Here is a 17,427-nt window from a genome sequence, read left to right as displayed (position 1 = left end):
ATACGCGTATACTAACACAGATAAAGAGTGAACTGCAACGCTGGCACCCGTTTGGTCTCTCGTGGTTAGGTCGGGTAGCAGCTCATAAAATTAATGCAAGCCCCAAAATTCTCTACCTCTTTTAAACACTGCCTGTGGAGCCGCCTCGGGGAATGCTGGGGCGACTATACGCAGAGTTCTCCTCTTTTGTCTGGGCAGACAAGAAACCACGTATATGCAGAGACATGAGATTCAGATCTCCCGGGGAGGGGGGTTTGGGAATGCCCAACCTGGACTATTACTACAAGGCATCTCAGATCCATGTTTTGCTAGAATGGGCTCAGCCGGAGTCCGAGAAACATTGGCTCTTTATGGAGCGAGCACTGGCTGGGCAGCCTCTGTGGAAGATCCCCCCTTCTCTGTAAAACCTCCAGAAATTCAGGTCTCTACGGCTCTCCGATAGGACGAACCATGCTTAATGCTTGGGACTCTATGGCTACTCGCAATGGCCTCACCACATTTCCATCACCCCTTACTCCTATCACTAGCAATACTGAATTTACTCCGGGTTTCGACCAGATCGCCTTTTTCCATTTGGAGAAGGAAGGCCACAGATCCATAGGACATTTTTTTACTGAGAAGGGACCCATGTCTTTTGAAGATTTTAGAGCGGACTTCGACACGCCCGAATCGGAGCGAAATCGCTACCAACAAATTCGGCACTGGATGATGCAGCCTCAGGTGCGTCAAGGGGCTGAGAGAAGGCTCACCCCCTACAAACAATGGTTACTATCCAAAAAGTCTCCCAATCGACTCATCACAGAACCCTACCACGTCTTACGCCCCCCCGGAACAGGAGATCAAATCTGCAGTACAGAATATGTGGGAAGCAGAGTTGGGGAGGACGCTGAAAGAGTGGAGTGACATTCACTATAGAGCCAGGCATTCAGCACGCAACATTTCTAGCATAGAGTCTGCCACTAAGATAGCAACATATTGGTACCTTACCCCCATAGGTTGCACAAGCGTGACCCCGGTCGATCCCAGAGCTGCTGGAGGGGGTGCGGAGCTGTCAGCACCTTGTTGCATATACTGTGGGAATGCCCCATTCTCAAGCCCTCTCAACATGGGGTTCTGATAGGGCACCTTCGATACAGGGGTGGCTGCACAGGCTTTGGTATGTGCTGGGCATGGAGCGCATTTCCTTCTCTCTCCAGGGCGACGGGCCTCTTCCCCAGATCTGTGGCGCCCTTTTCTTTGCCTTTTATGCTCTGAATTTCGTGAGCTCACCTGCCCTAGGTACATGTGCTTCTTGCGTCTTACTGCACTGTCGCAAGACTCCACTCACTCCCAAGGCTACTTGTCCGATGGCTGTTGGCCCCAGATACCTCCTTGGTAAGATCGGTGGTGGGGGGAGGGGGAGGAGGAGTGGGAATGGGAAGGGGGAGGAAGGGATGGATCAAGGGGTGAGGGAGGTTGGGTAGTTCCTTCTTTGATTGTTTTGATTGCATCATGTAGTGTGACAACTGTCTATGGCCCATGTAAAGGGCTTCATTGCCGGATGCATTGTTTCTTATTCTTTCAGTCTTTCAAATCAATTAAAAGATTTAAACCTAAAAGTCTAATGCCAGTCACAGTTAACAACCCGACAGTCTGGCGTGATCAACATGTCAACCACTTCCACTTTAACTTTGCAGGTCTACACCATCACCAGCTGTTCTGGCTACCTGTACACCAACCAGAGAATGGAAGAAAATTCCCTGAGCATATTGTGAACAAAAAGTATCTCCTATGCAATAACTGAATCCCACAATGTCTGTACAAGATTTCTACCTATGATTCAAATAGTTATTTGATACCTGGGTCCCATAAAAACAACATATGACTGACCTCCGTAAAGGAAAAAGAGATGGTTCAATCAAGACATAAAACTATGTAAAAAGGAAACATGTGGGCTCAAATGACAAATGAGGAAAACATGCAACCAGAATGCTAAAATTCAGCTCCAGAATATAAGACATCTATCAAGAAAGTAAAGAGACACCATTGCTGTCATCACATTTCAGAAGCCTCACTCTCAAGCATGAAACTTTTTTTTTTAATTCTCACTGAATTCCGTAAACCAGCATGCTTCCCCTCTGGAGTGAAACAGACCCAGGAACTCTGCACCTCCTTAGCAGACCACTCAATGGACACTTTCTCCTAAAAGCAGACACCCAGCACCAAACCCCAATAAACCATCCTACCTCTAAAATAAGCTGTGCATTGTGCTACTTCAAGTGGTTAACAATAAAAGAAACCAATAATCTAATGAAACCCATAAGCATATCTGGATCTCCAGTGGACCCTTGTTCTTCAAAAACTACATAAGAGCAGTTTTCAAGAAACCTTTGGTGCACTATCAACTGGAATGATCATCAACATGGCCCTAATAACGGGGGAGTTTCTGAGCATCTTAAAAACATCATGCATGAAACCCATACTCGTGCTTACAGCCTTACAGAACAACGCCCTTTGGGCTTTTTTCGAGGTAAACTCATTGACAAATCACATTCTGTCAAATCTCGAGCTTCATTGAGCAAAACAAACTCCTGAATAAAAGGCAAACAGGATTCAGACAGTGAAGAAGAACAGAATCTGCACTGATTTCCATACTGGGCACTCTCAAGAACATCAGAGAACAAAATTGAGTTGGACCACTACTGCATTTGACACTGCGGCCACAAACTACTTTTGTAAACAGCAAAAGACACGGATATTCATGGACTCATTTTCAGTTGAATAAATCTCAGTCTCACCAATAGAGCTAAAATGGCCGCAACAACGCCCTCATACTCAGTCCCACTGTACATTAGGTTTGGCATTCCTCAGGTTTCCACTATCACTCCTTTCTACCATATATCTAGCACCATTTGTGAACGTTGATAACTCTGTCAAACTCACCCGCTGCAACCACACAGATGATGCCAAGATCATATTAAAAAGATTAACAATGTTTGGACCGAAAGGCTTTAAAAACTGCCTCCTGGGACTAGCGCAATGGATGCTAAAGACTATCTGTAACTTAGCATAGTGAAAAAGGAAAGTCTCAGCTGCAAAGTTTAGCAGCACTATAGGTCTCTATTGGCCGGGCTCCCAGAACCAAGTCTGCCACCAATAACATCAAACGAGGTGGAAAACATTTGAGTGGTCATTAACTCCAACCTCTCACTCAAAACCCAAGATAACAAAGTGACCAAAAATTTTCTTTTATGATGACAACACTCTGACAAGTCTTACTTTATCCACACTTATAGCACAGGAAGAAGTATCAGTACCGCTTGTATCCTCACACTTTTACTATTCGCATGGCCTCTCACTTGGCCTACTAAAAAATCTAATTGCGACTGGGTCAAAAAGCAAGTCTAATTGTATAAGCGGTGAACTCTCCGTGACACAAGAACGGGTAAATGATTGTACGGACTCTAAAATGGCATAATTAATTGTATCGGACTGTGAATCATTGTTAACCTCAATAAAATGTTTAATAAAATAAAAAAAAATAAAACAAAATCTAATTGCAAGCTTTAACAAATCAAGAACGCCATGGTCAGAGAATACACCTACATTTGAATTGACAGGACTACATCACATGTGCCAACAAAGTCCCAAACTGGATAGCAGTAGAAAAATTAATCTGTTTCTCTACTGAACACTGGGCGATGTCTGGGGCTGGACCCATATCCTTACAGTTGAAACTCAAATAGTACAGTCAAAGAAGAAACCTCATATCCAATGCAGCTCCACTCCTGATCATTCCCCTGTTAAAAATAGTTTTAAAAAAATCAAGAATGGAAAGTATCTCCTTATCTGGAACAAGCTACTGAAAAGAATGAAGATTATCAGCTACCATCCAGACTTTAGACAAGCAATAAAGACCTGACTGTTCACAAAGCCATGATGCAATACCCTGAAGATTACTGGACACTGATTTGCATAAACTAGGGGCTAATCAATCCATCGCACTGCTTTCGCATACCGCCTCATGCGTTTGACACCGATACATGCCGCTGCCTCAAGTCTGGAGCACATATCTGGGTCTCAAACACGATAGTAAGATACGCCACACTTAGTCGGCTCCTCAACCAATACCTTCTGAACCATAGACAACAAAGTAATAAGTCAACGTACTGTAATGCACTTAGGGCCCTTGTCAAGGGAAAGGAAAGAGCTATATAAATTCTCCAGTACAATAAGTAAATAACACCTGGTTAAGTTGTGACTGCTCCCAGGCTTCCTTCTGGAAAATGTTTTGAGAATTAGGGGTTGGATTGCTGCCCTGTTGATTTTGTTGAGTTCGCTTCCGGACACAACTAAACATCTGCCTGCAACCCCTCTGCAACTGCATAACAAGAACCTAGGCACCGAACAGGTTTCCAGCATAGGCAAAACTAAGAAACGTGTGGGCCCTATGTCACTAACTGTCTCATTCTAGTGGTATGTTCCTAAACCTCCCTTCAACTTTCAATCTTGTTTTGTTTTTCGCTAATCCCTTGATTACTTTCTGTCAAATTACACCATTTGCCCTGGCACAGACTGAACCTTAAGCACACTTTAGGTTCAGAGTTAGGAAGAACAAACTGTAGAAAAAATACTGTGCCATCGCAGATACCAGATTCCAGGGAACAGACCTAGTTTATTACAGATCCATACCGTGCATGTGTGACCATAAAGGTTCTGAGTGGGTGAGAGGCCAACACGTGCAGATCTGCACCTCTTCCTGAATGCTTATTTAGAGCTAAATGTTGCTTCCTCTTATCTGGGAGGAGGCAGAGGAGATACTATGCATTTGGTTCCAATGCTCGACAACGGAGAAACAGGGGCCCTCATCCTCCTGGACCTCTCCGCGGCATTCGACACTGTCTGCCACCGCACCCTAGTGCAGCGCCTCAGCAACGTCGGAATCCAGGATAAGGCACTAGAATGGACCATCTCCTTCCACGCCGGAAGGACACAGAGAGTCCGCCTCCCCCCGTTCAGATCAGAAGCCACCGAAGTCATCTGCGGCGTACCACAAGGATCATCACTCAGCCCAACCCTCTTTAACGTCTACATGAGCCCCCTTGCAGCCATCGCACGCCAACATAACCTCAACATCATCTCCTACGCCGATGACACCCAACTGATCCTCTCCCTCACCAACGACCCCGCCACCGCCAGAGCCAATCTACACGAAGGAATGAAAGACGTAGCCGAGTGGATGATGAACAGCCGCCTGAAACTGAACTCAGACAAGACGAAGTCCTCATCCTCGGATCGTCACCCTCCGCCTGGGACGAATCCTGTGGCCCCCCGCCCTGGGCAGCGCACCCAAACCAACAGACCACGCACACAACCTGGGCTTCATCCTTGACTCCTCCCTCTCCATGACCAAACAAGTCAACGCCGTCTCCTCGTCATGCTTCAACATCCTGCGCATGCTATGTAAGATCTTCTGGTGGATCCCCACCGAGACCAGGAAGACGGTCACCCAGGCCCTCGTCACCAGCCGACTGGACTACGGCAACGCCCTCTACGCCGGAACCACCGCCAAGCTCCAGAAGAGACTTCAGCGGATCCAGAACGCCTCAGCAAGACTCATCCTAGACATCCCCCGACACAGCCACATCTCCGGACACCTGAGAGACCTGCACTGGCTCCCGATCAACAAGAGAATCACCTTCCGTCTCCTCACCCACGCACACAAAGCCCTACACAACCAAGGTCCAAGATACCTCAACAGCCGCCTCAACTTCTACACTCCCACACGCCAGCTTCGATCGACCAGCCACGCCCTCGCCGCCGTCCCCCGCATCCGAAGAGCCACCACAGGAGGAAGATCCTTCTCCTACCTGGCCGCCAAGACATGGAACTCCCTCCCTACCCACCTCCGCCTGACCCAAGACCACCTCGCCTTCAGGAAGCAGCTCAAGACCTGGCTGTTCCAGCAATAGCGGACCCCCCCCCCCCCCCCAAGCGCCTTGAGACCCTCCGGGTGAGTAGTGCGCTATACAAATGCACTGATTGATTGATTGATTGAATGAGTCTATAGTCCTCGAGCTTGCAGGCACCACCAAGTATTTCTACTGACTGGCACAGTACAAGTATTTCTTGCTGACATGAGTCCAAGGGTTCTGTTTGGATCCTCTTCTTACAAACAACAGCCCTTTCACCTGCCGGTGTGGAATAATATCAAAACTTCATCTTTGAAGTGACAACAATTCTTAAAACCTGTTTTAAGTAGAAATTCGAAATTAACATCGTCTTGGAAGAGTTAACCGAAAAGTCACCCTACCACTAATCAAAACAATATTTTTAAATTAGATTCCATTTTATTTCAATGAACCTAATGGAATTAAGAACTGGAATATTTATTTACCTATGTGGTTTTTAAATTATAACCCTGATTTGCAGGGGTATTGTAGAAATTTGTCAAATATTTTCAATAACAAAAAATAATCTGTGGCTACATAGTATTGGGGTACAGGTTCTGTTTTTACAGATGCGGAGTGGTGGCAGTCCCGCTGCAGCCCAGTAACTGTCGGGGCAACTAAATTAGCAGCAAATATTCAAGAATCATGGGCCACAGGGTAGGTAGGGAGGTAGAGTGCACTCTGCACACTTGCGCGCCGGCAGCGATGCACTGGGCCTGCTTTAAAGGGGCAAAGTGATGGCAGTGCTGCACTGGTGACAATAATAATGTGTGGCCACTGAATCAGCAGACAACACTCAAGTGCCAAAGACTGAGAGGTGGAGAAAGAGGTAGGTAGAAGAGGCCCACGCGCTCACCTGCCGGCTGTCCTTCACGTCACCCTTCAGGAGGTTATCCAGAGGGAAAGAGATGATGTTGTTCAGATTCTGCACCTGAAAAACAGCAAGACACACTCTTGTCACACGATCAGTAAGGCAGAATGGAGTCGGAGACAGATGTTGAAGGTGAGAGCAAGGACAAGGAAAAAAATGAGAGGCTAGGCAATGCGTTGAGGGAGAAACTGAATGACACTTTGGACAAGAGAGATCGAGAAAGGGTGCATGTGAAGATTATGCAACTAGTTGACAGTGCACAGAAGATGCTGGAGGTGGTCAAAGAATAAGAACCTCAGGGAAACAACAGAATGAGGGACGCCATTAAAAAGAAGGGTAAGCAATAAGAAGGCCAACAGAGAAGAGGGTCTCAGAAATACATAGTAGAGGCTGCAAATAGCCACAAATCTCTCATCTGAGATAGTGAACTCCATAAAAATAAAACTTCACCAACATTATGTAGAAACCTTCTAAGTATCACTGATGCACAGGTCCATACATCACCCACATCCCTGCAAAATATTGTGAAATATAACAAAGCAAGATGTGTGTGATAAGGAATGCAAAATGTGAGGGAATACAACCATGAAGAAATTAATATAATTTTCAAAGAATGCTGAAAATGCTTTATACAATGCACAATTATGAATAAAACATCATTACGAATACAAGTCTCAGCTTAATCCATAAATATCAAGAGAGAGCGTTAGAGGGAAAATACTGCGAATACTCCCCTAGTTTCACCAGACAACCAACAAAAAATATTAGCCCTTGTAAAAGATAATGGAGCATTTTCTTTAAACAAAGCAAATCAAATATATTAGCACCTTTCCCACTTAGCGATTTATAGATGGGAACACCATTCATGGCACTAACCAGTCCAGTCGGTGTGTCCAGGGGTGTGTCGCTGCACATGCTGTCTACAGGGCAGAATAAACATGAAGGAATATTACACACCTAAAAATATGAAGAAATAAAAACTGAGAACGCACCTAAATCGGAGCACAATGTAGGAGGCCTGTTAAATATTAGAGCCTCTCCGATTTCGGATCATGGGTGAAAACAACAGTAGTTGTGCATGTATCGCCTTAGGGCGGGTAGCAGCCATGTTTCTGCCCTTGCCCATGAGCTGACTCCGAGCACTTTCCCTGCCTCGCCCATCTATAATGCATGTCCCTGAACTGTGCTCATCACTGTTTTAGGTGTGGTACAACAATGAATCCTAAACCATTTGCAAAAATGAGTAAAATATAGGGAATCAGTGGCTATCACTCCAATACCTTGTCGATTACATGAAAAATCAAAAGAGATTTTCCATGAACAAAATTGGATCATTAGTGGAGAGGGTTACAGCCATGCTTAAATAATAACACACTCCTTGTCAGGGAGATCCACAAAAGTCACTAAATAAACCTGTGCCTAACCCTGTGGTAGCTTGGCACAGAGCAGTCAGGCTTAACTAAAATGCAAAGTGTAATGTATGTATGCAGAACTCAAACAGTAATAAAGTGAAAACACAACCCAAGAAAAATCCCAAACCAATTGAGGAAAATAGAGTTAATGTTAATATATACAATGACCCGCAATGAAACATCCAATCAATAGAACCAAAGTTATGTTTTTTAAAGTTTCTAGTAAAAATAGCCCCAAAAGCACAAATCGCCAATTGCAGTTATCTGGTCACACTGGATCAGGTCAAGGTCTCAAGTTTAGACCAACCGAGATCGATCGCGAGTCGGCTAGTGGGACAAGGTTTGCTCTGGTGTAGAGTTTTACCTTCTCTGAGTCCAAGTCTACATGGGGATCTTCAGCAGAGCTTTTAGTTGACGATCTCCAGAAGGTGACCATTGTTGGCATGAAGAGCAGGTCGGGCTTTGCAGACAGTCGCTGTTTGGCACAAAGAGCCGGTTGTCGGGGTCATCTGGGATGACATGGATTGCTGCCTTTGGCACTGGTTCTTGCCGCAGACGCGAAGAGCAGGTCAGGTCATTGCCAGAGATTTGCATCAACAGGCATCATGGATTATCATTGAATGACAAAAGGAGTTCATTCACTGTTGCAAAGAGCCCGAAACCCTCTAGATCTTCACCTTGAGCTCAGGAGTATGTTGCAGGAGTACGCTCGGCTGACAGTCAATGGTCCACAATCTGAAGGGGCACCTCATGGGGATCAGGACTCACTCCAGTAGAGGTCTGCAGGACTCGGGCAAGTGCAGTTGGTGCTGGTCAGTTCCAGTAGAGGCCTCTGAAAGCTTGTTGTGTTGTTGCTCCAACAGGAGGAAAGCCAACTGACCCCTGGAGTCACTTTTGGGGAACCTGGGATCAAGGCAAACACATCCAGTCTTCCTTCTTCAGACAGCAGGGCAGTCTTTCTTCTACATCTTCCACAGGTCCAAGAGTGTTGTAATGAAAGGATCTGAAGGTGCCACTTTTATCCTCCATGCCAGCCTATGGGTGGGGGATGACCCCTTTGTTTAACCTTCTCCCTTTCCTAGGCTTCGCTCCAAACTGTCTAGGGTAACAAAAGGCAGGCAGGCTGATGTGTGTGCTGCATTTGCCAGTCCCTTTGGCCCCATGTCTGGAAAGAAGACAGCATACCACAGGAGAGTCATTCACAGTCATGTGACCCTGGACACTGGCAGAAAGACACATTTGGTTTAGGCAGAACAATTGCACCGCTTTAAAAGCTGCAGTTTCCGAATAGGAGCTTAAAATCTGAATTTACCATTAATGAGGATTTTAAAGTACAATTCAAATAAGTGGAATAAGCATTTCTCTACCTGTTCCCAAAGTGGAGTTATCGCTTATTAAGTGTAATTAGGTAACCCATAGTTACGCCAATGGAGAGAAAGCCTTTCAACAGTGAACAATGACGTTACGTTTTGCATGTGCTGGCAGTGAAAAACTCCTAAAAACACATCCTCCTTTTTAAATACGATGCATCCTGTCCTATGAGTGCATATGGTGTACCTTAGGGTTCCTTATAACCATTAAAAAGGAAGATTTAGACTTGGCAAAAGGTTTATTTTATCAGGTCGAAATGCAGTTTAAAACTTCACTACAAGCAGCAGTTGCAGGTCTGAGACCTGTTTTACAGGGATATCTTAGTGGGTGGCACAATGAGTGCTGCAGCTCACTAGTAGATCTTAATTTACTGACCCTGGATACATATAGTACCATATACTAGAGATGTATAAGTAAATTAAATGTACCAATCAGGGGTAGGCCAATTCTACTGGCTTTGAAAGGGACAGCAAATGAAGGTAAAACTCTGTGGTGGTTTGTTTTTTCATTTTTGTGGGCCGGGCCACAGAGAAGCCTAGTAAGTGTAACTCTTAACCGTTCTCAGTGTTGCAAGTAGGTTTCTACAGCTGACAAATGTACTCGAACGGAAGTGACGGCTACACCTGATTCCTTAAAATAAATTAGGGCATACTAGGTGGAATGGAGTTGTAATGAGTGAGTGTACCAAGGTTCATTCAAAGTGATGACTAAAGCAAAGTCTTCTGACCACATAACACCTACCCCTGTTGTGGGGTGGTGTGCTTCCTTTTTTTTTTTTTTTTAAAACACCTCATGTACTCAGAGGGTAAGTTAAGATATCCAAACTATACGACTTTAGGAGCTAAATCATTAAATGGTTAACTGAGATTTACAAATATACTGAATTCCAAACTCAAAGCTTGTAGTACGGCAGTAAGTACATATAGAGCACCTGGGAGAATTGAACCAGTCGGATCCATGCTGGGGCAACTAAACACAATGCCATGTATGCTTGCTGCATCTTTCCTACCACTGGAGAGATTTGTGGGAGAGGTAGAAAAGCCGGTGCAAAAAACCCTGATCAGTTTATCCATAGTGTCCCATCATTGGGTAAAGTGTAGCGGTGTCACTCTGACAAACTTGCATGGCTAACAGACCGGCCAGTGCCTAGATGTTCTTTGCTAATCCATTTATTTTCAATGTCACTACGCAGGGTGCCTTTACTTTGCTTTGTAGATGGTGTGTGGGGGTGGGGGGGGAGGAAGAGGCTCAACTGTCTGAAAAAGAACTGCTCACCTTTGATCGCCATCTTAAGGCCCAAAGAGTAATGGATGTTTTTCAAATGAGTCCATGGACGTACTTTCTGTGACGACCATGAAGTGTTACCGCATAGTTTTCTAGCTAGATTCATGATTTTCATGATGATGCACTGCAGAATGATATGGTGGGGAGAATGCAGGATGGTACAGTGTCTGCCTTCACTGAAACAAGCATTAGCAAAGCCAATAGGTTTTGCCTATGTGAGAGCAGTTGGCTTGCCAATATCTTTTAGCTATGTTAAACAGCAGAGTGGAGTGGCGTAGAGTGGAGGGAAGAAGAGTGAGTGGCATGGCCTAGTGTGGCGTGTAGTGACTTGGAGTGGCATACAGTGGAGTAGCGGCGAGTACAGTGACGAAGAGTAGAGTTGAGCAGAGGGAGTGGGATAGACTGGAGTGGCGTAGAGTGAACTGGAGTGGAATACAGTGAAGTAAAGTAGCGTAGAGTGCAGTGGCATAGAGTGGTGCAGAGTTGAGAAGAGTGGTGTAAAGTGCAGTGACGTTGCATAGAGTGCAGTGGTGTGGAGTGGTGCAAAGTGGCAGAGTGGTGCGGTGTGGAGTGCAGCAGCATAGAATGCAGTGGCATGGAATAGAGTGGTGCTTAGTAGAGAGGAGTGGCGTAGAGTGCAGTGGCGTAGAGTGAAGTGGCGTAGAGTGAAGTGGCGTAGACTGCAGAGCAGAGTGGCGTAGAGTGGAATGGTGTGGAGTGGCGTAGAGTGCGGTGGTGCAGAGTACAAGTGGAGTAGAGTGCAGTTGCGCAGAGTAGAGTGGCATAAAGTGCAATTGCATGCAGTGGCACAGAGAAGAGTAGAATGGCATAGAGTGCAGTGGTGTAAAGTAGAGTGGCGTAGAGTGCAGTGGCATAGAATAGAGTGGAGCAGAGTGACATAGAGTCGTTTTGGAGTAAAGAGGCGCAGAAAGCCTCCCACTCAAGTAACATTATATAACAAAGCTACCCCCTCACAGCACATCTGGCCCTGGATGACTGAGGAATACTCAGCCCGGGGTGCCGAGGGCTTTTCAGTCGGCCACCGCCACCCATCACCGCAGTACAGGAAGAAAGCACCGCATTGTCTCATAAAAACAAAATCATGCATGTTATAAAACTAACTTAATATGGTTATTCCGGCTGGTCACGAGTGGAGCTGTGCTGGCAGGTGTAAGATTCACACCTACTGAGTGATGTTCAGTCCATGAACGAGTCAGCGTGAAGTCTCCACCCCGTGGCCCTCCTCTGATCTTTCTGCCACAGGGAAAATATGAGGAAGCGACGGCCTGGCGCACATTCTTCACCTCAAAGCGTGACTGGGACAGGTCAGTGCCTGCGCTGCTGCCTCGCAGAGGTATCCCAGCAGGACTGTGCATTTTAAGGTGCTGCAGGTTTGAAGCAACGTTCCTCAGGACGCCGTCCAGGTAGGACACAAATTTTAAAAGAGAACCTTAAGGGACACCAGTGGCTCGCCGCAGTCTAAGTACCACAAGCCCTTACGTATGCAGGAAAAAAATCCTCCCCCCGCCCCTCTAGGCACATTTTAGTGCCAAGAGACAACCATAAATGGAGTCCAGAGATGGTCCCCTCACACCTCCATTGTTGTACTAGTCATAGATACCCCCCTGAAAAGTTTGTCTCTCTACGTCCTTAATATTGGGAGGGGTGGGGTAAGGGGGGGGGGGGGAAGTGTTGCTGAAGTTCCTTCTGAACACCACCTCGTATTCGCCGGCCAGTACTTTAGTACTGCAGATACTCTTTTTAAAGGGGGAAAAAACAAGTACCATAATAATATAAGGTCCTGATTACAATGTGGAGGGATAATTCGATCCCAGGGTAAACAGATGTTCGTGCTGGATTAGGAATTCTGAGTAATGTATTAAATACACCCCCACCTTACCACCAACTTTGAACAATTTCCATAGGTCAAACCTGTCAACATTACCTGGCAACTTTCAAAACAAGTGGAAGTCAGTGGAGACCTAAAAAGGGTAAAGCAATTTTTTCAAAGCATAACGATTTTGGCTTCATGTTTAAGTAAAATTTCAGATTTTTTTTCGCGTTTTCTCTGTTAATGTTGTTATCCAACAAAACACAGCCTGGCGAGGTCATCTAAAAAAAATCCAGGTTGCAGGTTTTAGAAGCTGCAGACCGTGCAAAGAATCTGAGCCCTTGACAGCAAGAAACGATGAGCTTGCTTGGGAGTATTGTGTGATAGAAAATGGGATGTACCAGAAAGACCTTGTCCTATACATTTCCTTAGGTTCCATACTTATGGGTGCCATCCTGAATGAATGCTAACCCTTTCTAATAAGCTAGCTATCTGGGCGCTTTCATAAATGTGCCAATGTGCAGAAATCTGTGCTATGCTTTGGCCACCAGTTTCAATGTCTCTATTGTCTGCCAAGTTTTCGTCTTTCTGAGGATGGCAACACAAGTACTTGGTTGAATAACGATATCAAATATTTCAATAAATGTACCTTTTATAAAAGGAGAAAAACCAGAACCTTACATGCAGCTTCCTCCCCCATATGTCTGAGCTTTTTTAAAATTTTCTTTTCTTCCTCTCTCATCTCTGCAACTCTGCCCGGTCCTCTAGGGCTCTCTCCATCTTCCATATTTCAGAGTGTTTCTGTCACCCACTGTTGGGATGGAAAAGTCCTCTTCATGTTAATGGACGTGCACACCTGCCCTGAGTGCGCAACTGTAATGATGTCTGGATCTCTAATGCTGATTTTTGTGGTCATAGGCAAACACGGATCAAGCGCTGGCACCATGAAATAGGCCTGTCTCACGGATTGAGGTCTTGTTGGACCGGAAGGGATGCCCAAAGCATCATCCTCATAGTAGCTTTGCTCCATTGCCAGGAGTTAAGCAGCACAAGCGCTGTGGTGGCATCATTCCATGTAGTGATCAATAGGAGTGAACAGGTCCTTTTTAACCTGTGTCACTGGAGGGAGGCCTACAGGCTCATTCACTTTTTTAAAGTTCCTCTGCTATGTGCTTAACTCACCCATAACCATATCAGAATGGTGCGAAGTGCTGAGCAGTGAATTCCAGAAGTGGTGCATCTGCCCCTGGGTGTATATGGGCCTGGGGAGGGTGCCATACAGGGATAATGCAGTACTAAGTAATGGTTGCACGGTGTATGCATGTGTTGGAGCTGCATGTGCCCTCAGTGGGATAGTGCCTGTAAGATGTAGTTATGCAGTGCGTGCAGGATAAGTGTATGATGTGCCGAGTATATGTGTACATGGGAGTAGAACAATACATGGAGTGTTACGTTATGTTTACTGGATTCGTAGAGCACGGCATATCATCCAATAGGGTATCCAGACCTGGAGAAGGTGTATAGGTTAGAGAGTCATGTGGGGGATTAGTTGAAGAGCCAGGTCTTCAGCCTCTTCTGGAATTAAAGGAGTGAGGAGAACGTCCTAATGTGTAGAGAGAGGTTGTTCCATGTTCTGGGTGCAATGGAGGAAAAGGCTAGGCCTCCCATTCTGTTTTTGTGGATACTTGGGGCTAGGGCGAGTGAGAGAGAAGCTGAGCCTGGTCTGGTGGGTTGGTGGAAGAAAAGGTGGCTGTTGAGGTATGCTGGGCCTAAGCTGTGCAGTGCCCTGTATGCGTGCGTGAAGAGTTTGCATTGGCAGGGTTTGTGTATCAGCAGCCATTGGCGTTCTCTGAGGTGTGGCGTGATGTGAGTGAGACATGGGAGGCCTAGGATGAGTCGTGCTGCGGCATTCTAGATGGTCTGAAGTCGGTGAAGGAAGTGGTTGGAGATTTCGGCGTAAAATGTGCTGTTATAGTATAGTCTTCCTGTGACAAGAGCTTGAGTGACCGTAATTCTGGTCAAATGGTAGGCAGGTTGGTGATGATGCCATTGTGGCTTTGTTGTTTTTCATAATTATTGTGGACATTTTCAATTTTGCAGTGAAAGAAATTGTAGAGGTTGTCGCAGAGTTCCTGGGAAGGAGTGATGGCGTTGGCTGTGGCTGCTAGGGTGGTGAACTTCTTAAGGATGGAAAACATTTCTTTGCAGTAGCTGAAGCTAGCTTCAATCCAATTCATGCGGGATCTCTCTTGGTTTCTCTTAGAAGATGGTGGTCGTGCCTGGGTGCTGAATTGTGGGAAGCTCTGGCATCAGCTTTGCGCTTGGATCTCCATTTCCTTTCCAGTTGCTTGCAGTATCTTTTGGAGTCCCGGAATTCATCAGTGTATGAGGTGACCGGTCTGTGGGTCTGCTCTGTTTATGAATTTTGATAGGTGCACGTTTATCTGCACAGTTCGTGATCCACTGGTTGAAGTTGGTGATATCCTTGACTAGGCTGTTGTTGGTGGTGGGTGGGTCTGTTTCAAGTGTGCTGCACCAGTCAGTTCCTGTTCCAGTTTCGGCTAGGCAGGTTGACCTCATGAAATCTCACAATTAGTGCCTTTTTTGGCGCTCCCAATAACGCGCTACCTTGTATTCAGAGCCTTAAGTGCCTCTTATTTGTCACAACGCCCACACTTAACGCAATTCATTTCTTAGATATGTGTACCCACATGGCGTCACAGTAAAAGGATACTCATATCGATCTAATGGTTTTCCTGTTAGATATCCTTACTTCCCTGGATTCACATTCATAAGGTAAGAAGTCGGTTATTCACTTCTTATCATGAGCGGCCTATATTTGTTAATATGCTCATGTACTCAACAATTTATTACTCCTTACAGAATTACTCAACTTACGCCAGCAGCTCTTATATTCGCCTTTTTCATTGCTTGGTCAAACTTTGACTGAGTGAGTATGAGGCAAATTCTCTTCCCACCACCAACTCACTATCCACAAACCTTTACTTGGCATGAATACGAAACAACGATGCATGCCACCATTCCTCATGTAAAAGTGCACACCTTTCAGCATGGTAAAATCACATTTCACAAAAATAGGGCACCTCATACACAATAAATTCTCACTGAAAATAGATATTTAGCTCGTCCAAACAAGTTCGTATTTCCTGATATGACGGACACTCTCTGGTGAAACTTTAGGGTCAGCTGACCCAGGTGATGGTTAGATAAAAATGATAGATGAGACTCCTCCTAAATCTAATAAACTTTTGTTCTAGATGCTTTGCCCTGAAGAAGTCTGCTGTGATTCAAACAGCACAAGACGAAACACATGTTGGTCGAAGGGCATGTCCAAGATGATTTAATAAAAAAAAAGACTTCTGAAACCACGACCTCAGTTTGGAATTTCTGTGTGCTTGGAGATATTGTGATTCTGATGGTGGTGGGTGTTTTGGCTTGTGGGGGGAGATTATGAACTGGACTAAGTGATCGGTCCATGTAAGTGGTGAGGGTGAGTTGCATTTAATGTGCAGTGTGCGCAGGAAGAGTGCATATGCTGGGTGTATGTGTGACTGTGTGTGGTACTGTACATAAAGGTTACAGTGCTGGGCAATGTGTGTGTGCATATTAAATGCCTAAGCTGGATGTACTTACACCTGTGAGTGGTACAGTACATGAATGATACAGTACTTTGCAGTTTGTGTGTGCTGTATGCATACACTGGGTGTATATGTACCTGTGGATGGTACAATACCTGGAGGGCCCTGGGTTCCATTTTGAGACACCCAGGCCTGCATGGAGAAGTGCGCAGAGAACATACTGAGATTGCCCCTAGACAGAATTGTGGATATCTGCATTCCTGTAAGCCGGGTGGGACACACATTGGGGAGGAGAGAAGCAGGCCTCCCCTGTACACTTCGAAGGGTCCTCTGTGATTCAGTAAGCGGTCGCAAAGAAGAGGCATGGGCACATCTCAGAAAGGAGATGGGGCTAATAAGAGAATCACAAAGGTTAAGACTAAGAGCCCTGGGCAAACCTTTTGATGCACATATCACTGTGGCTGACATCCATGAACTCTAGTCACTCCTGTGGCCTGTGTTGTGGGACTATCGGCTTTGGAGACACTCCTGCTGTGACAGGCTGCTTTTAAAGAGGAAGAGAGAGCAGAGGAGTAGTAACATTAAAAGAAGCAGAACCCCAACATAAAACTTCAAAGACGTTGACACTACATCACATTTAGTGTCTGGCAATGGACTATAAGAAGGAGAGTTTGAAACCTCAAAAAAATGTCATCTGCCAAGCAGCCAGATTGCCTGTGTGAGGTAAGGAAGCTCTGCAAGACTTTATCCTGTGACCAGAACTGGGGGGCCAAGGCCTGCTAGTCTCCCTGCTGAGTGAGAGGACATCATCCAGGGAATGCAACACCACCTGCCTTGGAGCACCAGAGCCTGCCTGCTTTCCAAGAACCAGGGTGCCTTGTGAGGAAGAGGAGAGCATTGGATAGAGCAAGGTTCATTGGGGAGCCCGGTCAAGTGGACTGCCGTGGCGAGGAAGAGGCTGCTGCACTAATCGGATCGTTGCCCATGTGCAGGATTAAGTCGGGGACCCCCATATGCAACGAGATGGCCGTCCTGAAGATAGTCATGAAAAAGACTGCTGTGCATTAACTTAAGCATTGCATTGTAATGTTGTGGTGACCCCGAATGCCAAGAGGGGCTCCTGTAGAAA

At 45.8% G+C, this 17,427-nt stretch overlaps 1 protein-coding gene across 2 annotated transcripts in view; it reads right to left on the bottom strand.

The window, feature by feature from the left end:
- Positions 1 to 17,427, bottom strand: part of ASAP3 (ArfGAP with SH3 domain, ankyrin repeat and PH domain 3) — a 360,613-nt gene that overhangs the window by 217,045 nt on the left and 126,141 nt on the right. Inside the window, exon 4 of one of the 2 annotated variants that reach the window (XM_085647656.1) lies at positions 6,787 to 6,861. In XM_085647656.1, the coding sequence (XP_085503782.1) occupies positions 6,787 to 6,861 (75 nt within the window). Of the gene's footprint in view, positions 1 to 6,786; positions 6,862 to 17,427 lie in introns of those variants that run through there. The other variant, XM_085647657.1, reaches the window with a different exon arrangement.

This window comes from Triturus cristatus, chromosome 3_2 (genome assembly GCF_964204655.1).
Source record: "Triturus cristatus chromosome 3_2, aTriCri1.1, whole genome shotgun sequence".
Classification (NCBI taxonomy): Eukaryota; Metazoa; Chordata; class Amphibia; order Caudata; family Salamandridae; genus Triturus; species Triturus cristatus.
Note: the sequence above shows the minus strand (reverse complement) of the source record. Positions and strands in the feature narration are given on the sequence as shown.